Raw genomic sequence first — 24,802 nt, 5'->3', positions numbered from 1 at the left:
TGGCCCTTTGCCCTTAGCATGTGACAGGGTATCTGTGCCATTGGCCGGCCCCTGTCACATGGTAGGAGCGATGGATGGCGCGGGCCAATGGCACAGATACCCTGTCACATGCTAAGGGCAAAGGACCATCGGCGCCATTTTGATTAGTGGCAGCCGACGGACCGAGAGCGGGAGATCGCTCCCGGGACCCCTGCTGAACCACCAGGTACTTTAAAATTTTGGGGGGGTTGGGAGGGTGGGGGATGTGAAAGAATTAAATTTAAAGGATCGGGGTGGGTTTGGAGTTTATTTATAAGTGCCCTTTCTTCCCACCCCCCCCCCCCCCAAATGATAAGAGAACCCTCATGAAAAATTTCATGGGGTTTTCTATCGGGTTCGGGGGCCCCCCGAATTCTGACGAGTTTGAAAATATCTTCCAATATTTTCAATCGTCAGAAAAATGATTCACATCCCTATTAGGAATAGTTCTGTTTTCAGCCATTGGTGAGCTGCGATAAGCCTCACAATTGTTAACACTAGCCTAAGTAGCAGAGTCCTACCCTGGGAATTAAACCCAGGTTCTCTACATGGATATGCACAGAACTTCAACTAAACCATGAAAATGGAACCCTCACATTATTTTAAATGAATGTTTAATCTAATTTTCAGTACCAATACATTGTAAGCAGCTTAAGGGAGGTCTATAACCTGATACTGTTCAGTTGTTTCCCCCTCCCTCACAACTATCGGGACAGGCAGTGCTATAGTTGGTTATCTCTTTCATCTCCAATAGTTCAGAATAGTTCAGAGAAAACCACTGGGTTTTTTCACAAAGTCTGATTTTTCAGGTTTAGCAGTTAGAATATAATAAACAATACATATATCTAAAGTACTTGCTGCTCAGCATCAGTTTACACTAAGTAAAGTTCTGCATCGTTAGAAAACATAAACATATCAGAGACTTCAACTTGCTTTGGGTATATTAATCAATGTAATAAGCTAACTAGCCCCACATCTTTAGGAGATTACCTTCATTTCACCCCAGAGCAGTTTCTGGCTGGAGGTCTCGCAGACAGCCTTTGCTGAAGAAAGCTTGCTGTCTTGGTCATAAGAACATAAGACATGCCATACTGGGTGAGACCAAGGGTCCATCAAGCCCAGCATCCTGTGACCAAAAGTGGCCAATCCAAGTTATAAGTTGCTGGCAAGCACCAAACATTAAATCTATCCCAAGCTACTATTCTTTATTGCTTAATAGCAGTTTATGGCCTTCACTAGAAATTTATCCAAACCTTTTTTAAACCCAATTACACTAACTGCCAAAACCACATCCAGCAATGAATTCTAGAACCTAACTATGCATTGAGTAAAAATGAATTTTCTCCAATTTGTTTTAATTGAGCTACTTGCTAACTTCAAGGAGTGCCCCCTAGTACTTCTATTATCTGAGAGAGTAAATAACCGATTTACATTTACCCGTTCAAATCCTTTCATGATTTTGTAGACCTCTATCATATCCCCCTTCAGCTGGCTCTTCTGCAAGCTGAATAACCCTAACCTCTTTAGCCTTTCCTCATAAAGGATCCATTCCATGCCCTTTATCATTTTGGTCACCCTTCAAGGTACTTTCTCCAGTGCAACTATATCTTTTTTTTAGATGCAGCGACCAGAAGTGCATACAGTATTCAAGGTGTGGTCTCACCATGGAGCGATATAGCAGTATTATGACATCCACTGGTTTATTTGCCATTCCCTACCTAATAATTCCTAATATTCTGTTTCCTTTTTTGACAGCCACAGCATACTGAGCTGACGATTTCAATTTATTATCCACTATGATACATAGATCTCTTTCCTGGGTCATTACACCTAACATCATGTAACTATAGCAAGGGTTATTTTTCCCTATATGCATCACCTTGCACTTATCCAATTAAATTTCATCTGCCATTTGGATGCCCAATGTCCAGCCTCACAAGGTCCTCCTGCAGTTTATCATAATCTGCTTGAGATTTAACTACTCTGCATAATTTTGTGTCATCCACAAATTTGATCACCTCACTCATCATACCCCTTTTCAGATCATTTATGAATATATTAAAAAACACCAGTCCAAGTACAGATCCCTGAAGCACTCCACTGTTTAATTTTTTTCACTGTCAAAACAGACCATTTAATCCTACTCTCTGTTTTCTGTCTTTTAATCAGTTTGCAATCCACAAAAGGACATCTATCCCATGACCTTTTAATTTTCTTAGAAGCCCCTCATAAGGGAATTTGTCGAAAGCATTTTGAAAATCCAAATACACCACATCTACCAGTTCACCTTTGCCCACTTGTGCATGGAACAGGGAGCATTTCAGAGAATGCTATCTTGGAGGTTTTGTATTTCAGCTTTCTACCTAAGAGCCTAAGTTTGATTTCTAGAACCTCCCTCCCACATTTTCCTATGTTGTCGGTGAACACATGTACCATGACAGCTGGCTCCTCCCCAGCACTGCCTAAAATCAATTTCCTAGGCTAAGTCCCAGAGAAGAGATACTAACTTCAAAATGGGCAGCTGGGTAACAGGCAGGACTTTCTTACATGTAGACTTCTAGGACACTGGAATAGTAGGGAGAGCAGAGGAGATGCCTGGGGCATTGCCTTCAGGTAAAAATGAACTTTCTTTTGGTCATCCCCCCTTCTCTCTCTTCCCTACTGCTTCTAGCAGTAGGGAAGACTTACATTTGTAAATAGCTCAAGAGTAGTCAAGCAGAGGGGCAGATGGTGTCATTTCTTCATTTAAGAACAGTAGCCTCTCTTTTCCATTTTGGGGGTCATTGTTCCTGTTGTGTGGTGCCCCCCTACAAGTGTCTGGTCTCAGTCCTGTCACCTGTTGTCCAGCATTGCTCTGCTATGTCTGCATATTTCTGTGAGTTGTTTTTGCTTCTGTGACCTGTCCCTGTCCTGGACTTAGCTCATGTTTAATGGAAAGAAGCTTTAACCCTTAAGTAAGTAGGCAAATCAGATAAGCTGAGCACATATTCTCATTCTGGTCAAAAGATCCTCATCTTGGTTTTCTGTTGAAACTTTCATATCAGAGTCTATCTTATGAAGTCAGCATCCCCTCTTGTGGAGTCAGTATTCATATTTTAAAGTGAAACCACTGGTATCTCCCTACAGCATGAGCAACAATGTACAGATTTAAACAATTGTTTTCCATCAATTTAGTTTATTCATGCTTTATAGTAAATTAAATGGCATGTTAGTTTTGCAGCAAGAGCATTCAAATTAACATAAAGGTGAGTTGTTAAATACAAATTCTGTAAGAAGTTAGACTAATTGAATCTAATTTCAAATTTGAGAGAGCATAGGATATCTATAGCTGCGGGGCAGCGAAGGTAAAGGTGTAGACTGAGTAGAGTTTGTGGTAATACAGTAAGAAGGAAAGATGGGCAGACTAGATAGGCCTTATAGTCTTTATCTGCTGTCATATTCTCTGTTTTATATCAATCTACCACATGCATTTTCAACATTTTCTATGTATTACAGATTAACATGTGTCATGTAAACAAATTTTCTCACATTGTCACTAAACACTGGGCACATGTTTCAGCTACCTCCTTCAAGAGATAACTAAGGTGACAATTTTCAGTTTCCCCACAGAGCTTTCAGTCCTGTGGATACTTTATCATTTTCAAAAGGAAACTCTCTGTGGAGTTTTCCTTTGAAAATGTCTTGCCTGGTGGGGACCATGGTACATATGTACCATTAGAGTTTGCAGGTTAAAACTCCCCACATGAGATTAAACCCCCATGCATACTTTGTCGGGATGGCCCCAGCACTACCCCAGCCTCACATCTTTTCCTCACATGGAAAGTATGTACATTTGGAGCTTGTTAATGTAATGAGCTTCTGCTGATTTCCTACACTAAATCTATCCATCCTCCAATGGAAAGTGAACTATTTTAGGTTCCAGCACTAGACATCTATGGAATCATTTTCTGATGTCTAGATGAGAAGAAAAATGTTACTAAGCCCATGCTTATTTGATACTTGTGAGTCACATTGTATTATATCTTTTATGTTGTGGTGGTTGTGGCAATTAAAATCATTATTACTGAAATATTTCATAATACTTTATAAGAAACTGTTGCGCTGGGAGTGGACCCTTGGCCTGGTGCAGGATTGGTACGGCCCTCCGGTCGGACCCGGAGAGCACCTGCCACCAGGAGGAAGAACACAGGAGGAGACAGAGGTTAGCTGGAGCTTCACCAATAGCAACCCGAGGTTCCCTCAGGTTGAGCCCTTGGTTACCCTTGGCTGCCTGGTTTTAGGTGGGCCTCGCAAGGTCTCCTAGAGAGAAAATTCAAGGGAGTGCCCACCCCGAACAAGGTTGTGCGGTCGGTGTTCAGGCAAGGAAGTCCAGAGGTCGCAGTAGGCCAGAATAGAGTGTCCGAGTGTATAGCGAGAATCAATGCCAGAGTCTTGGCGTAGAATGGTCAGCCAGGCAGGGTCGGTAACAGAGGTCTGTCCAGGCAGAGGTCAGTTCAGGCAGCATTCAGAGAGTAGTGAGATCAGTCCGAAGGGTACTACCAGGGATGGAGAGGCGAAGAAGCAGGAAACGCTGGAACTGGAAACACAGGAGACACTGGAACGCAGGAGGGCAAACTTGCTATCACTAGGTGATCGACCCGATTGGCAAGGCAAGGAAGTGATGTGAGGCACTGCCTTTTGTGCAGGAGTCAATCTGGGCGTGCCGCGGAGCTAGGACCCGCCCTTGACCCTTTAAGAGGCCGGTCAGTCCGCATGTGCGTGCCTAGGGGTAGGGCAGACGCCACAGAGGACGCAGAGCCCCGCCATGAGGCCTGGCTGGAGCTGTGAGGTGAAGCGTCGGGAGATGCTGCCGCAGAACATCATGGCCGAGTGGAGCTGGTGGCAGATGCGAGGGAGGCCGACCCGGGACTGGCAGGCATGGAGGAAGGGTAAGCGAACCCAGGAGCGGGTTGGGCCTGAGCGGGACACGCAAAAGAAACATAATAGATATATTTTGAAATATCAGAAAATATATGTTGACTTGTTTATTAAATATATAATTTAATTTTGCTAGGTTACTAACCTTGTTGATAGTCATAGCTTTAGCATAAAGAATTTTGAAAATGTATCTAAAAAACCTCAGTAATAGTCTGTGCCCAGCAATGAAACATGATCTGAGATGCAAGGAACATAAATGGCGAAAAAACCCATCTCCAACCACCCTCCTCATCTACAAATCATGCCTCAACTCATACAGAAATGACATCAACAAAACCAAGAAAGAATTCTTCTCCAAAAAAATACACCACCTCATCTTTGATTCAAGAGCTCTTTTTTCCTATGTTTCAACTCTCACCAAACCCCCGGCGCCTACCATCCCAGAAGAACAAGCTCTCAACAAAGCGAACGAACTAGCAAACTTCTTTGACAATAAAATCACCTCACTCCTAGCCCCCCTCAAGGGACCACATCCACACCCAAACTACTTAATCAACCACAGCTCACAATCATCGCACTCAACCGTTCAACAATCCTCGCACTCAACCGTCCAACAATCATCTCACGCAACAGATCAACAATCATCGCACTCCACCACCCAACAACACAACACAACCCCAGCAGTGCTCGACTCCTTTGAGCCCACAACTACATTAGAAATTGAGAACATCCTTAAGAAGATAAAACCATCCTCTCATCCTTCAGACCACATCCCCTCAAACATGCTGAGTCTGATCACTAACACCATAACTAAACCTTTAGCAGACATCATTAACTGCTCACTCTCCCAAGGCCAGGTTCCTAACCAACTAAAGTTGGCCATGCTGAAACCACTCCTTAAAAAGCCCAACCTTCCCACTTCAGACCCAGCTAACTTCAGACCTATAGCAAACCTCCCTATGATAGCAAAAATCATGGAGAAAGTTGTTAACAAACAACTTACAGAATATCTGGACGAAAACAACATCCTCACCACAAACCAATTTGGTTTTCGTAAGACCAGGAATACTGAATCACTATTAACCTCCCTATCAGACACAATTATCTTCAACCTAGAAAAAGGCCAACCTTGCCTCCTCGCACTATTGGATCTCTCCTCTGCGTTTGACACCGTAAACCACCCATGCCTCCTGCAGCGCCTAGCTGACATCGGCGTCATAGGAGCAGCCTTCAACTGGTTCAAATCGTTTCAGGAGAACAGAACTTACAAGGTCAAGATAAATAACAAAGAGTCTCACGCCATTGAATCCAAGAGAGGGGTACCACAAGGGTCATCCCTATCTCCGACACTTTTCAATATATATCTTCTCCCGCTCTGTCACTTACTCACCAACCTCAAGCTAACACACTTCCTATATGCGGATGACATACAAATCCTCATCCCTATAGAAGACTCACTACACAAAGCCATGTCATACTGGAATAAATGCCTTTCATCCATCAACAACCTACTCGCCAGCCTCAACCTAGTCTTAAACACAAACAAAACCGAAATCCTCTTTATAGCTCCGGAAAATTATGTTCCACCCACACCTACTATAGCTAATCAACGTCCGGACACCAGCGTGCACCCCACCACGCAACAAGTAAAAGACCTGGGGGTCATTATAGACAGAAGTTTCAGCCTCAACAAATTCGTTAACAACACAACAAAAGAATGTTTCTTTAAACTACAAACCTTAAAGAAACTAAAGCCACTTCTCCAATACAGAGACTTCCGCTTGGTCCTTCAAGCCATCATATTACCGAAACTGGACTACTGCAACTCTCTCCTTCTAGGCCTACCAGCATGCACCACCAAACCACTTCAGATGGTCATGAATGCCTCAGCCAGAATTCTCTCAAATGCCAAAAAAAGAGACCATATTACCCCAATCCTGCATCATCTCCACTGGCTGCCGATTAAATACAGGATCCAATTCAAGTCCATAATGATGATACACAAGGCATTACATAACATCGCTCCACTCAACTTAACGTTTGATCTTCAGCTACACACCTCCTCGAAACCGACCAGAAGCGCGTATCAGAACAGACTTATCACCCAACCGGCGAAATCATCCCTGAGGAAACGCGCACTATCCACCGCGGGCCCATCACTTTGGAACTCACTACCTCCAGACCTCCGCATTGAACCCTGCCACACCACATTCAAAAAGAAACTCAAGACTTGGTTATTCAAACAAGCATTCCCTGAGAGCTAAGGACAGGAATAAAGTTATCATTCAGTTTTCACTCACCCCCTCGCCCATAGCATAAAACCTCCGTAGAATTCAATTCTGAATCTGTATTTACCCACACAATTATATCATGCATTTACTCACATATTACAACTATTATTTTTAACTGTTTATTTATTTATCTATTTTACAACTACTATTTTTAATTATTTATTTATCTATTTTAACTGTTCCTTGTTCCGTTAACTTGTTTTAGTAATCGTTTTCTACATTATAAATTTGTTATAACATGTTGCAATGTAAACCTTGTTCAATGTAAACCGCTAAATGAAGCGATAGTTTGAGTTCCTTGTAAACCGGGGTGATATGTATTCTATACAGGAACCTCCGGTCTAGAAATACTATAAATAAATAAAATAAATATTTGCATTGTGATAGTAAATGATAGATTTAATTTTTCTGGATAACACCATTGCTAAAACACCCTCTTATTTTCCATCAAAATGCTTTCTTGTGGTTTTTTCACCTGCCTCTTATAAATTATTTTTAAAGATTACATGCAAGAAGAAAAGAAAAGCAGTTCACAGCTGTAGGCTCTCTTGCCATTTCTGAGGGTGGAAGGAAACTGAAATTTCATAAGACATTGGGCCTGAAATTAAAACTTTCAGGTAGGACTTCCCAAACTTGTCCTCGGGACCCTATAGGCATTGGGTCAGTTCCAGGCAGCAGGCAATCATGGTCAGGTACAAGCAAGCGGTCAAGATCTGAAGAGTCAAGCCAAGGGTGGACTGGACGGCCTCTTAAAGGGTCAAGGGCGGGTCCCAGCTCTGCGGCGCGCCCAGATTGACTCCTGTACAAAAGGAAGTGTGAAGACACTGGACAAAATGAATAGGACAAGGTGAGGCTGGATGAAGTGTACTGGACAAGGAAGGCTAGAGAAAACACGACAGGATGAGATGGGCAGGATGAGGGAGGCTGGAAAAAACAAGGCTGGATGAGGCTAGACTGGAGAGCAAGGCTGAAGAGGCAGCTGGAAGGTAAGGCTGGACGACAGGGCAGGATGAGGCAAAGCTGGCTCAGGAACCAGGAATGCAGACTGGAATCAGGAACCAACACACGGGAGCAATATGCAGTACTTGAGGAGTAGAAGACCCATTACAGAGGTGAGGAACTGCAGTGGGAAGCGCCTCTCAGGGTTTCCCACCTCAGTGCCTATATTATGCGCACACATGCATGTATGCACACCAGTGGAAGGCAACAGCCTGACTGGGATGGTGGAAACAGCGATGGTAGGCGGTGTTTGGCGACAGTAGCATGTCACTGCAACAGGAGGCCACTAGCAGTGGCGGGCAATGGCGGGGTGAGTGCGGCAGCTCTCAGGACTGTCCTGTAAGCTGCCAAATTTAACAGGTTCATTGCCTAACATTGGATAACGCTTTCATCCTAATGACTTCTTCAAGGGTTTTAATGAGAGAATTAGGATATGGCTCACATCAAGATTCAGATATCTTCAGACTTCAGAGCTTTATGTTTTCCCTACTGCACTAGATTTGTGAACCCTTTTTTCTTTATAATGAGCAAATGTCATTTTAGGCATAAAATATAAAATGTACATTCCATACATATATGTACTGCAGGTTACATTATATTAACCTGATGTTTTCTTGTATAGAGAAAACAGTTGTTCCTTAATGCTACATTATTTTGTGATAGTGTTTACATGTGATAGTGCTGATGCGTGCTTGAGCCTTTATGAGAATACTGGGGCCAGAAGATTTGTGTCTGAATTTAAGAACATAAGAAGTACCATACTGGGTCAGATCAAATACTGGGATCAATCAGAATACTGGGTCCCTCACCTCAGAATACTGGGTCCCTCACCTCTGTAATGGGTCTGAATTTAAGAACTTAAGAAGTACCATACTGGGTCAGATTAAAGTCCATAGAACCCAACATTCGTCTCCAACAGTGGCCAGTTTGGATCACAAGTACCCAGCAGATCTCCAATAATTGATCTATTTCTTGTATTTCACTGCCAGGGATAACTGCTGGCTTTCCCAAATCTGCTTGACTGATAACTGTTTATGGACTTTTCCTTTAGAAACTTGTCCAATTCTCTTTTGAAACCCACTGTTAGTTACTTTGACCACATCCTCCGCCACCAGATTGTGTGCTGTGTGAAAAATACTTCCTACTATTTATTTTAAATCTGCCAGTTGCTAGTTTCATGGAGTGTATCCTAGTCCTAGTGTTGTTTGAAAGAGTAAATAACCATTCCCTATATAATCATTCCACTGCATTCAAGATTTTATTAATTTCAATCATGTCCCTTCGCATTCAACTCTTTTCCAAGCTAAAGAGCACTAATCTGTATAGCCTTTGTACATAAGGGAGCTTTTCCCTCCACTTTATAATTCTTGTTGTTGCCCATCTCTTTCTCTTTTCTATGTCCTCTATATCTTTTTTGAGATGGGGTGGCCAGAATTGCAAGGTACATTTGCACCATGGATCTATACAAGGGCATTATGATAGTCTAGGTTTTGTTCTCTATTCCTTTCCAAATAATTCCTAGCATTCTATTTGCCTTTTTAAATGCCACCACATACTGAGTCGAAGATTTCAGGGTATTGTCCCCAAGGATTCTGAGGTCCTTTTCCTGAGTGGTAACTCCTAATATGGAACTTTGTATTCTGCATCAGCAGTTGGGATTATTTTTCCCTACATGCATTGCTTTGCACTTTTCCACATTAAATTACATCTGCTATTTAGAAGCGCAGTCTTCTAGGCTCACAAGGTCTTTCTGCAGTTCTTCACAATCTGATGCCATTTTAACAACTCAAAACAATGTTATGTCATCTGTAAATTAGGTCACCTCACTCATTATTGCTTTTTCCAGATCATTTATGAATATGCTAAATAGCGCAAGTCCCTGTACAGACTCCTGGAGCATTCCATTAATGACCTTTCTCTATTCATAAAATTGACCATTTCATCTTACTATCTGTTTGGTGTCTTTTATATTTATTTATTTATTTAAAAATGTTTCTATACTAACATTCATATAAACATATCACATCGGTTTACATGGAACTGGGATAGGATAATTAAAAATAACATGAAGAAAAGAAGATAAAGTTACATAGAACAGGGAGAAACATAACTTGGATGTGGGAGGAAACTGATAGTAACATCGAGATTAAAATAGTAAGAGGAAAAGGTAGCTAAAACTAAGGCGTAATTGAGCTAAATTAACTTAGGAAAGACAATGTCAACCGATAAACCTTTGATACATAATAGTACATGTATTCTGTAGTAACTTATTTTAAATTAGAGTATTCTGGGATAACTCTTGATTTATTTAGAAAAAAAAAACCTGCCAATGCTTTTTTTTTTGTATATATCCATGTGTTTTTGAACTTGGAGAGAGCTAATGAAGTTATTGTAAGATTATATTTCTAGACTATAATATTTAAAAAAAGAATGCTTTTCAGGGCTGGAGTGAGAATGGATATAGTGTATTCCAGAATCTATGGCAGAGTCCTTTGAGATTTAATTACAATGAAAACTTACAATTGCTATTTTTTTTATCTTTAGTATAACATACATAGAGATCAATACAGAAGTTGTGATAACATCTCTGCCAGATCCTCCGATAGTGATGTCAGCGATGTGTCAGCCATTTCCCGTACCAGCAGTGCCTCACGCCTCAGTAGCACAAGCTTTATGTCAGAGCAATCTGAACACCCCAGGGGCAGAATCAGGTATGTTGGCACTTGAACGTTTTAAATGTGTGAAGTCAGCTTGTACTTGGGTACCATGTGTTCATGCTGTAGATCCTGGTAATAACTGAAATCTGATATCTACTCATTGCAGTAAAAGGAGGCCCAAGAAGCAGTATTTGATGAGTGACTGTTGGATGGTAATGTTAACAATGACCATCTGTAATGGTTTCTGTTCTACTGTCTCCAAAATGGTTTAAAGTTACCTATCTAGCACTATCAGTGTAGATAGCACCGGGCAAATAATTGTACATGTAATCCCACCCGGGGAGCTTACCACACTCTGGTGGGGGCCATAAAAGAATTTAGTCTGGCTAGTTCTCTTCTCACTATCTCTTTCCCCATGATGTGGATCCTTTTTATGGGGGCGGAAAGAGTCAACTTTCAGGGCCCCAAGTGCTCAGGGTAACTTTCCTTCTATTGTCCCGGGGAGAGGGGTATGTGTCCTCAATGTGTGCTGTAGGTGCCAAAGAAACACTCTGGAATCACTGATTTACTGTCCCAAAATTAAAGTCTTTACAGCTGAAAAACACTGATGAAGTATGGCACAATAAAACTTAAGTTTTAGCACCCCAAAATTTCTTTTGGTATTACAATCTATTTCCCTCAATCTATCCATAAGTCTCTTAAATCAGGGTCAGGTAAACATCCACTCTCCAGGGCATGGAAAAATGACCTTCCCAGGTGGCCAGGAGATCTTTGTGTGGACAGAAAAACCCTCTCTAGCACTAGTACAAAGATTTAAACACAGTCTCTGCACAGAGAATCCAATTCTCTCTCCCTCCCAAGGGATGAAGACTCCGTTTGGGTGTCCTCAGTGATTTTAACTTGTTCTTACTCACAGTTAGCAGTTCTCTTTCTCTTCCTTGATCTTGTCCTTTCTCGTCTAATCTTTGTCCCTTGTGGATTATAGAAGTGGAATCCCTGACCAAACCTCAAGGGGTCCCAGGAAGGATTGAGCCCAGGCCTCCAGGCAGGCCACAAAATCCAACAGAGAAAATCTCCAACCTTCCTCAAAATGGCAAGCAATACTGCTACCCCCAGAACTCTCTGTAGAAAGCTGCTAATAAATTTCACAGAAGAGAATGGCCACTCCAACACCCTCAAAGGGAGGGGCTGAATTGTCTGGGTACTCCCCTAATTATTTATTTATTTATTTATTTATTTATTTTTAATTTTTATATACCGGAATTCCTGTATGCAATACAAATCAATCCGGTTTACAAGTAACAAAAAGGTTGCCCTGGTCTGGGAGGTTAGACCGGGGTTTTTTACATAGAACATTGAACAATAACAATCAACCAATGAACATTATTACAGGGAACAGTGAAATATCAATAATATTTAACAAATAATAAATAACCTTATCCCTCACTAACTGCAGTAACTGCACTAGGACTTTCCTGATAAGAACTGTAGTGTCCATTACATGCATATTTATGACATCCCAGTGCACAGTCTAAGTGTAAGCACAAAGAGGACTTGTAAACTGCAGCAGAGTCAATCCCAGGCATAGCTCCATTCAGGAGAATATACCTATGGAAGTGGAAGTCAGTATATGCGGACACCACTTTGGTGATTGACCGTTTAATTTCTTTTGCTAATTACTAGGCAAAAGCTGGCAACATTTTAAAAAATATATATTTAAAAAAAGGAGCCTGTTAGAGAGCTTATGTAAATTATCACTCATGGGTTGATTCATAGTAACATATACTGTATATAGTAACATAGTAATGACAGCAGTAAAAGACCAAATGGTCTATCCAGTCTGCCCAGCAAGCTTCTTATGGTAATATCTGCAGGTAATCCCCAAGTTTCTCTTAAGCGAAATCCGTGCAGTTACCCCCAAGCCTTATGATAAAGGTAGTAATATTTACAATCAGAAACCAAGCAGCTGTCAAACCCATACAAAATTACTGCTAGCAACATTGTTACTGGGTAGGGAGCCTTCTTGGAAATTAAGGCAATGCTACTTGACGTGCTTTGCTTTTGGACTTGGCAGAAGAAGCAGTCCTGTGCTTGTTTCCTATGTCTGCATATCAGTATCCCTGACCATAAAAATCAGGGCCCATTTTGCTTCAATTGATTGGAAAAGCTTACTTCTATCTGCTTAAATCACAAAACTAAAAAAACCCCATTTGTATTAGATCATTTTTCATTGAGCCTCATAATTAATTTAACTTTTTTGTTTTGTCAGGAACTAGTCCCAACACAGCATCTGTAATGATCGGTCCAAATTCCTATGTCTGGCTTTATGTGATACATATAATAAAATTATTAAAAGTCAAAGAGTTTTCAACATGCACTGTGGAATAGATATTTGAAGCCTATCCTGGTAAGTAACTTAGCTGGCTATATCTTATCCGACTAAGTTACGTGGATATTCAGTAGCACTGCTATGCCGCTAAATATCTACATAGAAGTCGCTACTTGGCCGGATAAGTTGTATTTGCTTAAGTTTAGACCTGTTATTGAGCAGGTCTAACTTAGAGAGACAACTTATTTCGCTAAGTCTCAATATCGCTACTTAGCCAGATAAGTTATCCGGCTAAGTAGCACTGCCCTGATCCATCCACTGCCCACCCACAAAGTTCTCTGGCTAAGAAATAGCTGGATAAGACACTTATCTGGCTATCTAGTGGCCGCTGAACATAAGCGGCCACTAGATATTCAGCAGCCGCCGATAGTCAGCTAAGTCCTACTTCCATGGCTATCTGCCGTTGAATATCGGGCCCTGTGAGAATAAAGGAATGCAGTTGGGATTCTCATAGAAATCTACTGGATTGTGCTGTCCCAGTAGCTTAGTAGTGGCAGTGCTGTGCATTGCTATGGGGAAGGTCCTTGATCAATCTGCAGTGGGGGTCAGCTGAATGGGTACTTGCAAATGAAGGCTCATGACACCAGGATCCCAGCCCTGGTCCTGCATGAAATTCTGGCCTAAAGAAGAAACTGCCAAGTTGGAAAAAAAAAGAAATCTAACGGATCAATATATTGTCAAAATACACAACTTTGTACTGGGGTTCTTCAATACATTTAAAAAAAATGTATGTGACACTTTGTAAAAGTTTAAGTATTCTTGAGACAGTCATATCATTTGTGATTGTGTCAGTTGAGGAATTCAATGCTATTGTATTTTATTGGTAACATGAAATGGTCCTTAGGCCTTCTAAAGCGTATGGGGGTCAATTTTCAAAACTATCCAGATACTTGAAAACCCCCAAATACTTTAACTCCTAGACTTTGCACCAGTTCTCAACGGGAAGGTAAGCACGCCCTTTCCCTTCGAAAACTGCCTAAAGGCAAGTATTTATATACAAGTGCACCTGCTCTTTCTGTGGGTAATATTTTCCCTTCAAGACAAGGTGCACAACTGTGAAAACACAAATCTGTTGCATTCCCTGCTCTACCTCTGCCCCCAAGAATGCCTCTGCTCAGTGCAGATAAAAGTGCATGCATCATTCCAGAACACGCATACTTTTACCCCCAAGCAAGGTGGACAATTTCCCCACTTAAAAGCCCTTGTTGAAAATTGTCCCTTTATATGTCTCAGCATAAGCACATTTATATTTGGACCAATGATTTCAGATGAGATTTCCAGTGAGGTATGGGCTGGGCCCTGAAAAGGTAAACATCAAAAATTAATTATGAAGCCCAGTCTAAAATGATTTTTTTAAATTTGCAGCAGCATATGTGTAGATATGTATGTTTTTCCATTTAGATAAATTTAGTTTTGATTGTTCTTTGAACAAATGTAACTTGTAGATGCATCATGTGACAATTACTTAGTCATCTACTGTATTTGTACTGGACTGTCCTCCACTTAATTGTTGTACAAACATTTTGACTATTCAGGGTAACAAAGTTTTGACCCATAAGGTTTTTGTCCTTGATTTAATTTTAACAAATTATTTCATTGAACTTGTGAAAGGAGAGCAAACCATAGCATTCCCTTCTTCCCCACATTTCTTTCTGTTTGCCTTTGGTATTGATTGCGTTATTACTGAAAGTGGCATAATACAGAGTCCTAGTAGCCATGTAGATCCTAGAAAAACTGGAATTTTTTAAGTTGCAATAAAGTTTATTAGAGCAACAGAAAAGAGGGTGTACACATTAATTTTCAACATCCCATAGGTTTCTTCTTCAATGTGCGATAAAAGTACCTGATCTCTTTGCTGTTGGTTTAATAAAAGTTATCACAACCGATGAAGACTCCAAGTATTAAAAATAAAAATCAAACTGATATTCAGGTAGATGTGAATGTGGGAATAAATGGGGTGGCTCTGAATTTGGATTTTGGATTTGATTACATCTTCTTTACAAACCTGAGCTCAAGGTAAGTTGTATTTCAGGTACATAAGGTATTTCCCTGCCCTAGAGGCCTACAATCTAGGGCTCTATTTTCTCAGTATTTTCTATAGACAGAAAAGAGGGAGTAAACTTTTAGTAGATAGGGTCTTTATGTTTGTATCTGAGGCAATCAAGGGTGAAGTGACTTGCCCAAGGTCACAAGGAGCATCAGTGGGAAAAGTGGGATTTGAACCTTTGCTTCCTTGGTTCTTTGCCTGCTGTGTCAGTGAGAAAAGCAGGAATGTGTACGTGTGTGAGAAATGTTCTTGCTGTGCAGAATTCTTTTCTTTTTGGCCTGATACTACTCTTAAAATCAGTATAGTTTGGTAGCTTCTTCTAAAGAATACCAGTTAAAACTGCTGCTTAGATAAAAACTATGTTTCACCCATGATAAAGATCTGCCTCTGCAAGCTGTAGAGGTGGACTGCTGTAGAAATCCTAATTCTACCCCCTTACCCTCATGTACAAGGTGTTCTGATTCAGAAAATAATTCTGTTGTCAAATACTTTCCACAATTTTTCTGCACATATATTGGACACATGGGGGGCTGAATTAGCATGAGGTTGAAACTTGTGAGCACTCGTGCCAGTCACCAAGGCTTCAGTCGTAGCTATTTCCCATTTGTTCATCTTTCCTATACATTCTTAATTCAGTACATTCATAATTCAAAGTTTCTGCAATGTGATCATGGCTTGATGTCCTGTTGAAAAGACCAGTCCTGTGAAGTTGTTCTTGTCCTTATTTAGAGTATGCAGCACAGACAGCCCGAGGGAAAAGGCAAGGTGGCCTGCATATTCTTATCACACAGCTCATAAAGAATTGCTATAGTTATACAATCCATCCTCACCAAATTCAATGCTGAATTTTCATCACAAAATAAAAGACAGTTACAATATTATCCTCCCCAAATGCCACATGCAGACACACACAGTCATGATTCCCTTGTTTTCTAAATTGTGAGATTCAGTGTCATTCTTGTTTCTTAGTGTACCTGGTAAACAACCAAAAACTATTGTAAGCAAACAATAAATACAAGTAATACAGGAGTTAGCTTTATCAATAAATTTTGCACTGAGTAACATGGTAGCATTTTTCAACAAAATGCTGTAGAAGAAACCTGGGCAATGATAATTTTGCCAAAATTACTGATCCTTTGATGTATACCCCGATGTAATCTGATAACAAAACACTGGCACCTGTGTCAGATATTTGATCAGCATGATGATATTTTATTATAAGTTTTTGCAGTTGTTAATAAGAATAAAGTTCATCACTTCACATTTTCAGTTACATGAAGGAAAACATTTTTTGAAAATTTAATTATATTCATATAGACTGTGGAGATTAGTAGTTTGGAGAGACTGATTATAAAGAAAAGCCAAATTTAGTGGCTTCCATTGTGATGTTGTTCGTGTATGATGGTTTCTCTCTTCACTTTTTTTAGGATGTTTTCAGATGAGGTTTTTTTTTCTACATGGGTTGAAGTTAGCATCTTATATATACACACTGATAATTAAGTCACCATTGGACTCTCTTCCAGCTCTCTGTCTAGGCAGTATGGTGGAGAAGCAGCAACTCTCATCAGTTCTCTCTTTCTGGGTTGTATGATGAGACAGGGAACTGCTTCTCTTCGAGTCTGTGTTTCTGTCTATCTCTCTCTCTGCAGGTAATATGGTGGAACAGTCAGCTACTTCTCTCTCTAGGTGGTGGGACAGCGAACTGCTTCTGTTCCAGTGTCTCTTACTCCAGGACGTACAGCTGGACTTAGTAACATAGTAACACAGTAAATAACGAAAGGTAAAGACCAAACGGTCTATCCAGTCTACCCAGCAAATTGCTATTGGTAGTAACTTCTGCTCCATGCAGATTACCCCATGCCTTCAGTAAAAGGTAATAATTACCATTCTGTACAGCTTACCCCATGCCTACTGTTAAGAGTATTAACTGCTGCTCCATGCAGGTTTCCCCAATGCGTAATTTTAAGGATAGTGTTACAAGTGCCGGCCACAGCAGACCCGCAGCTCGGTCCCCTCACCTCTCTCAAGTGAATCCAGTGTCTGGTCCCTCGTCCCTGACAGCTTTAGGCCGTTGGCTCCGTCCTTGGGCTGCCACTGGTGCCTCCAGCTCAGCTACAGATCCTGGTGACTCAGATTTAGCTACAGATCCTGGTGCTCTGCATCAGGCCTCTCCATGTGGTCCGCGGAGAGATGCCGCTACTCACTGCTGCACCCCTGCCTAGGCGCGCGTGTGTGTGTATCACTATGTCTTAAGTAGGGCTCACGGCGGGAACCTAGCCGTGGCCCCGGATGATGAAGTCAGTGGAGCTCCGGTACTTAAGCCCGGGCTCCGCTTCCTAGGATTGCCTTTGCAACAGGTCTTCTCGCTGGTTGAGTACTTGTTGCTTCCTAGAGATCCTCCTCGTTCCTAGTTCCTGATCCTCGTTGACTCCTGTTCCTGGTTTCCTCGTTCCTGTGTTCCTGATCCTCAACCTATCCTCGGATTGCCTCCTTGGACTTTGACTTCTGCTTTGCCTGACCATGCCATTGTCTCTCTCCAGACCCAGACCTCTGCATTGCCTGACTACTCCGTTGCCTCTCTCCAGACCCAGACCTCTGCATTGCCCGACTACTCCGTTGCCTCTCTCCAGACCCAGACCTCTGCATTGCTTGACTACGTTCTTGACTCTCTCCTCATCCAACCTCAGCCTTGCTTGCCACTGCTTCCAGATTGCCACCGGCCTTGACTCCAGTTGCCCTACAATGCCTCTTCAGTCTATGTCCTGGACTTGGCCTATTCAGGCTTCGGCCTGCTCTTGCTCAGGCACCCCTTGTCTGACTTTGGTTCTATTGGCGCCCGGGTCTCCGGGACTCCGCCTCATCCAGTACAGACTTCTTCTCTCCTCTGTTGCTGCCCCTGGGCTGACCTCAATACTTCCATCGACGACATACGGGGGCCCACCTAAGACCATCTGGCCCCGGTACCCAAAGGCTCAACCTGCGGGGAACAAGGGCTGGTATTGGTGAAGCGCCAGCCGGCCTCTGTCCATCAGCCCATTGCGCCTGCCGACAGTGGGGACTCATAGAATCCTTCCTACGGGTTGCATTAACCCCACCACGGCCTAAGGGTCCACCTCTGGCACAACAGGTAGTAACTGTTGCTCTTTGCAGGTTACTCCCTTGCATTCTGGTAAGGTTGGTAGTAACTGCTGCTCAGTTAGCCCCCTGTAGAAGTGTTACACCTAAAGTTAACACAGGTTTCCCCATATTTCATTTCCATCCTGTAGCCTGTAGGGGGTCCTCAATTTTTATCCCATGCCCTTTTGAATTGCATTACCGTTCTCATTTACACACTTCTTCTAAGAGGGCATTCTATGCATTCACCACCCTCTCTGTGAAGAAATATTTCCTGACATAGGTGCGGAGTCATAACCCCTGTAGTTTCACATCATGACCCCCAGTTCTGCAGTTTTCTTTCTATTTGAAAAGGTTTGATGTGTGTGCATCATTAATGCCTTTCAGGTATTTGAAGGTCTGCATATTTCAACTGCACCTCCTCCAGGGTATACATATTCAGGTTCTTCAGCCTCATTTCATATGGCTATTGGTGCAGACTCCACACCATTTTGATCACCTTTCCCTGGACTGCTTCACAAAGGTGGCAACAGAGAGGAGGCTGGAAACTACAAGCTGCTTACCCTTAATTTGGTGGTGGGAAAATTAATGGAAAATCTGCTGAAGGAAAGGATAGTGAACTATCTACAATCTGGTTGGTTGCTGGACCCAAGCAACATGGTTTCCACCAAAGAAAGGACCTGTCAAATGAATCTGATTGATTTTTTTGATTGGGTAACTAAAGATTTAGATCAAGGAAGAGCACTCATTGTGATCTACTTGGATTTCAGCAAGTTTTTTATATGGTCCCACATTGGTGGATCATAAATAAAATTAAAAGTTTGGAAGATAAGGATGAGAACCTTTTAAAGATAAGGTCTCCAGAATTGAACACAGCACTTCAGGTGAGGTCTCACCAAAGAATTCTACAAGAGCATTATCACCTCCTTTTTCCTGCTGATCATTCCTCTTTATATGCAACCCAGCATCCCTCTGACATTTGCCACTGCATTGTCACATCATTTCATTGTCTTCGGAAAACCAGACACTAATACCCCAAGGTCCCCCTTCCAATCCATGAACATTAGTATTTCAGTCCCCATCTGATGCAGATCTTTTGGATTACTGCATTCCAAATGCATGACTCTGCACTTCTTGGTATTGAATCTCAGTTGTCAAACCTTCAACTGCTCTTCAAGCTTTCTTATATCACCTTTCATTCTTTCTACTCCTTCAGGCATGTTCATTGTTTTGCAGCTTGTAGTGTAATCTATAAAAAGACAAGATTTTCCTTCTATCCCCTCTGAAATGTAACTCACTAAGATATTGACCAGAATTGGTACCAAAACTGATCCTTGAGGCTCTCCACTTAACATGGTTCTCTTTTCAGAATAAGTTCCATTTACCATTATATACTGTCTCCGGTCAGTCAACCAATTTGTAATCCACTCCACCACCTTGGTGCTTACTCCCAAGCATTTCATTTTATTTGTTGTGCTGGAAGTGGACCCTTGGCCTGGTGCAGGATTGGTACAGCTCTCTGGTCAGACCCAGAGAGCGCCTGCCACCAGGAGGCGGAGCACATGAGGAGACAGAGGCTAGCTGGAGCTTTGCCAATAACAGTCTGGGGTTTCTGCAGGTTGAGTCCTTGGGTTCCCGGACTTCCTAGTCTTAAGTGGGCCTCAGATGGTCTCCCGGAGAGGAAGCGGAGGGGTGTGCCCACACAAGCAAGGGTGTACGGCTGATACAAGGAGGATGGGCCAGACCCGAACTGGAAACTCTGGAGACCTCAGGGAAGTAACAGTTCAGGAAGGTTCTCCGGGCGAGACAGGCAGTGCCTGCAGGTCTGGTCTCGTGAAGGCCACGGGTTGAATCCAAGCAGGTTGGTCTGGTAGTCATGGTAGACCAGAAGAGAGTGTCTGAGTGAAGCGCAAGGGTCAAAGCAGAGTATCCATCCAGAAGTGGTCAGCCAAAGCAGCGGTCGGGTCAGTCCAAGCATAGTCACGGCAAGCGAGGGTCAGTTCCAGGCAGCAAACGAGGAGAGTGGTCAGGCAGGCAGTGATCAGTTCCAGGCAGCAGATGAAGAGAATGGTCAGGCAGGCAGTGGTCATTTCCAGGCAGCAGACAAAGAGAATGGTTAGGCAGGCAGTGGTCAGTTCCAGACAGCAGACGAAGAGAGAGTCAGGCAGGCCACAGGTCAGGCTCAGCGTAGGAGACATACACACCCTAGTTCTTTTACTATACAGGATTGGTGAACCACCAGAAGTGGTAATAGTGAGCTGGAAAGTACACTGGTTAGGCTTGTAGTCCCTCAGGCTCTGGAACAGCGATCCAACAATGGCTGTGCTGGAATAGAGAGAACTGATATTGTGAGTAGTAGCAGGATATGCAGAGTTCAGGAATAGAGCCTCGTTGGTAATGTGCTCACGCAGCGGTCTCTCAGTGTGGAGCACAGGAGCTGGAGTAAAGGCAGGCCCTCGAGGAGCGAGTACCTGGTTCCAGGGAATAGCTCTGAGAGATAGAGATGGTAACTCACAGATGTTATAAGCAGCGGTGCCTTCCTAGCAGAAGTGGAGTCCAAGTAGCGAGTCCAGGAACATGGGCCCTCGAGGAGCGAGTACCGGTTCCAGACTGCGACCTGAAAGATAAGAAAGAGAGAGAGGCCCCTGAGGAGCGGGCACCCCAAATAGAATAGGTCCAAAGGAGGCAGAGTTGCAAGGTACGGAGAGCGAATCCCATCCATTAGGAAACCTTTGCTAACTCGATTAGCTAGCAATTGCGTAGGCCTTTTGTATCCTGGATGCATGACGTCATCACAGGGGGACGCCCCTGAGGTTCGCGCCACTGAAGGTACTTGAAGCAGGGCCGCGTGGCGCGTGCGGCCTAAGGCAGCTGAACAGCATGGTGGGAGGCAGCACCCAAGCCAGTCCGGGGACACCAGAGAGGACGGCAGGCAGATGACACGGCAGCCAAACATCTATCAACCGCAGGAGGAGTCACCAGAGAGGTATGGAGGGTGGAGTGGAGACGTCGGGCAGTGACAGTCAGAACAGTTATATGACATCATCATTCTGTGTCCGACTAAGTTTTCCCACGCTTGGCCCTTTAAATCTGAGGACTTCGACCGCATGCACGCCTAGGGGCGGGACTGAGGCGGCCGAAAATACGGAGCCCTGACGGGAGCTCTGCTGCAAGGCCTGCGGCGTGGAGGAAGCCGGAGAGAGCCGCGATGAACATTGGGGACGCTGGGAGCTGGCAGCAGTGGCGAGACCGGAGCTCGTAGAGGGCAGCACTAGGTGAACAGGCCCAGTTGCGGCACCCACATGGCCGGGACGCGCAACATTGTTGATGAGCCATCTATGTGGGACTCTAGCAAAAGCTTTCCTTGATCTATTTCTCTAGTCACTCCTATCAAAAAAATCACTCAGATTCATTTGACAGGACCTTTCTCTAGTGAAACCATGTTGCCTCGGGTCCAGCAACCAACTAGATTGTAGAATATTCACTATCTTTTCCTTCAGCAGAGTCTCCAATAATTTTTCTACCCCAAATTAAGGCTAGGCAGCCTGTAGTTTCCAGCCTCCTCTCTGTTCCACCTTTGTGAAGCAGGGCCACTACTGCTCTTCTCCAATCTTGTGGCACCACTCCTGTTTCCAGAGATCTATTGAAAAGATCTTTCAGTGGTCCTGCCAGTACTTCTCTGAGTTCCCTTAGTATCCTGAATGTTCCTCATCCAGCCACATGGCCTTGTCCATTTTCAGATATCCTAGTTCTTCCCATATATTCTCTTCTGGAAAGGAGAAGCAGCTACCCAACTCCCATTTATCATCTTGTCAACCAACATTGGTCCTATTCCAGGGTCTTCTTTAGTGAACACTGAAGTATTTATTTAATATTTCTGCTTTTTCCTCATCCTTCTCAAAACATTGCTCCTTGTCTCCCTTCAATTTTACAATGCCACGTCTGATCTTCCTATTTTATCTGATATATATATATTTTGTCACTTTTTTTGACCTCATTGGCAATCCTTTCTTCCTCTTGACCTTTTGCTTTTCCTGATCTCTTTCCTCGTCTCATTCAACTGCACTAGATATTCTTCCCTATATTCCTCTTTTTGGGAACTCTTTAAGAACATAAGAACATGCCATACTGGGTCAGACCAAGGGTCCATCAAGCCCAGCATCCTGTTTCCAACAGTGGCCAATCCAGGCCATAAGAACCAGGCAAGTACCCAAAAACTAAGTCTCTTCCATGTTACCGTTGCTAGTAATAGCAGTGGCTATTTTCTAAGTCAAATTAATTAATAGCAGGTAATGGACTTCGCCTCCAAGAACTTATCCAATCCTTTTTTAAACACAGCTATATTAACTGCACTAACCACATCATCTGGCAACAAATTCCAGAGTTTAATTGTGCGTTGAGTGAAAAAGAACTTTCTCTGATTAGTTTTAAATGTGCCACATGCTAACTTCATGGAGTGCCCCCTAGTCTTTCTCTTATCTGAAAGAGTAAATAACCGATTTACATCTACCCGTTCTAGACTTCTCATGATTTTAAACATCTCTATCATATCCCCCCTCAGCCGTCTCTTCTTCAAGCTGAAAAGTCCTAACCTCTTTAGTCTTTCCTCACGGGGAGCTGTTCCATTCCCCTTATCATTTTGGTAGCCCTTCTCTGTACCTTCTCCTTTACTTCCTAAATGGTGTTCTTTTTGCCTTTATTTTTTTAACCAACTCCTTTGAGAACCAGGTCAGTTTCTATTTTCTCCTACTTTTGTTTACTTTTCTGACATAAAGGTTTGGTACCTTTCTAATAGTCCCTTTTAATTTGGCCCATTGTTGTTTCACCTCACCTATATTTTCCCAGTCTTCTAGCTCCTCCTCAATGTATGTCCCCATTTTATCAAAGTCTGTATTTTTGAAATCCAAAACTTGGATCTTCATGTGACTTCTTTCCATCCCGACTGCTGTATTCAACCATACTGACCTTACTCAGACATTAAGAACTGAACATAAGATATGTCATACTGGGTCAGACCAAAGGTCCATCAAGTCCAGTATCTGCTCTGCAACAGCAGCCAATCCAAGTTACAAGTATCTGGCAAGTACCCAAACATGAAATACATCCCATGCTACTAATGCCAGCAATTAGCAGTAGCTATTCCCGATTGATAGCAGACTAGGCATCATTTTGGGGAGGGAGGGACCTGTTCCAAAAGGATGAGCTACACTTTAACTGGAGTGAAACCAGGTTGCTGACACTAACCGTTTTAAAAAGAGATAGCACAGGTTTTAAACTGGATGATAGGGTGAAAGTCGACAGTTGCTCAGAAGTGCATAGTTTGGAATGATGTATCATTGAAGGATACTAACAGAACAAGGAATTAGGGCATCTCAGTAGAGAGGTTGCAATAAATGCTAAACTGGACAAGGTGCCATTAAGTAAAGAGCAGGAAGAGTAGGTCAACTGATAAGCAGGTTGTTAATACAAACAAAAAACATACTTTGAAATATCTGTATACAAATGATAGAAGTCTGAATAAAGAGGTAGATATAATTGGCATCTCAGAGACCTAATAAAAGTAGGATAACCCCAAAAATGCAAAAAGCTTAGATGAAGGCAGGGCAGAACATTAGTGGCAGGCAAAGCCTGGTCACTAGAATAAAATGGTAAATGGGGTCCTACTTTATTCCAGCTGGGGAGCCAGTCCATGCATGGACCAATGTTATTTAGTATTTTTAACAATTATCTAAAGAGAAAAAGATAAACCAGGATTACAATTTTTATATATAACACCAAATTGCCTTGCATTGCAAAAATACCGCAAGACTCACTGAATTGACTGAGGGATTAGATATCTTAGCTAAATAAAAAGGCATCTGCACTGAGACTGAATGTATATAAGAAATACAATAAGCCAAGTAGGTCCCCTAGAACAAGTAGAACTCTGATTGTAGATAGGGTTACCAACTGGCTGCAGACTTTCAGGACAGGCTCATCTAGTCCTGGTTTTACCCTGCTGCCTACATAGACTTGTACTTTTGCTATTCTTAAGGAAATTCTTAAGGAAATCAGCAGAGACACCCGATTTATACATTCATGCAGGGTAGCAGGATAACCAAGATTGGATCAACCTGTCCTGAAAATCTGGAGCCAGTTGTAGAAAAATGCTGGTGCACTTCTGGGGCAATAATTGCTAACACTAACAAGCTTCTGGGTGACCTGCTAGCTTCATTATGACAAGACAGACTGATCTAGTCCTGATTTTATGCCTTTGTAATATGTGAACTTGTACTCTGCTTTGATTGGAAAAATCAGAACTAAAATTCCATGTATTGAAGGAAGTTAAAACAAGACTGAATCTTCTAGTCCTGCCAAAACAGAACCATCT

The 24,802-nt window shown here is 42.6% G+C and overlaps 1 protein-coding gene across 5 annotated transcripts in view; it reads left to right on the top strand.

The window, feature by feature from the left end:
- RIMS1 (regulating synaptic membrane exocytosis 1) overlaps positions 1-24,802 on the top strand; it is a 697,371-nt gene that overhangs the window by 479,990 nt on the left and 192,579 nt on the right. For 3 of the 5 annotated variants that reach the window (XM_029595629.1, XM_029595630.1, XM_029595628.1), the window contains one exon: positions 10,770-10,936. The exons of the other annotated variants lie outside the window; for them this stretch is intronic. In XM_029595629.1, coding sequence (XP_029451489.1) covers positions 10,770-10,936 — 167 coding nt within the window. The remainder of the gene's footprint in view (positions 1-10,769; positions 10,937-24,802) is intronic. 5 annotated transcript variants of the gene reach the window in all.

The sequence above is a fragment of the Rhinatrema bivittatum genome, chromosome 3 (genome assembly GCF_901001135.1).
Source record: "Rhinatrema bivittatum chromosome 3, aRhiBiv1.1, whole genome shotgun sequence".
In the NCBI taxonomy this organism is placed as follows: Eukaryota; Metazoa; Chordata; class Amphibia; order Gymnophiona; family Rhinatrematidae; genus Rhinatrema; species Rhinatrema bivittatum.
This window is presented reverse-complemented; position numbering and strand designations above follow the sequence as displayed.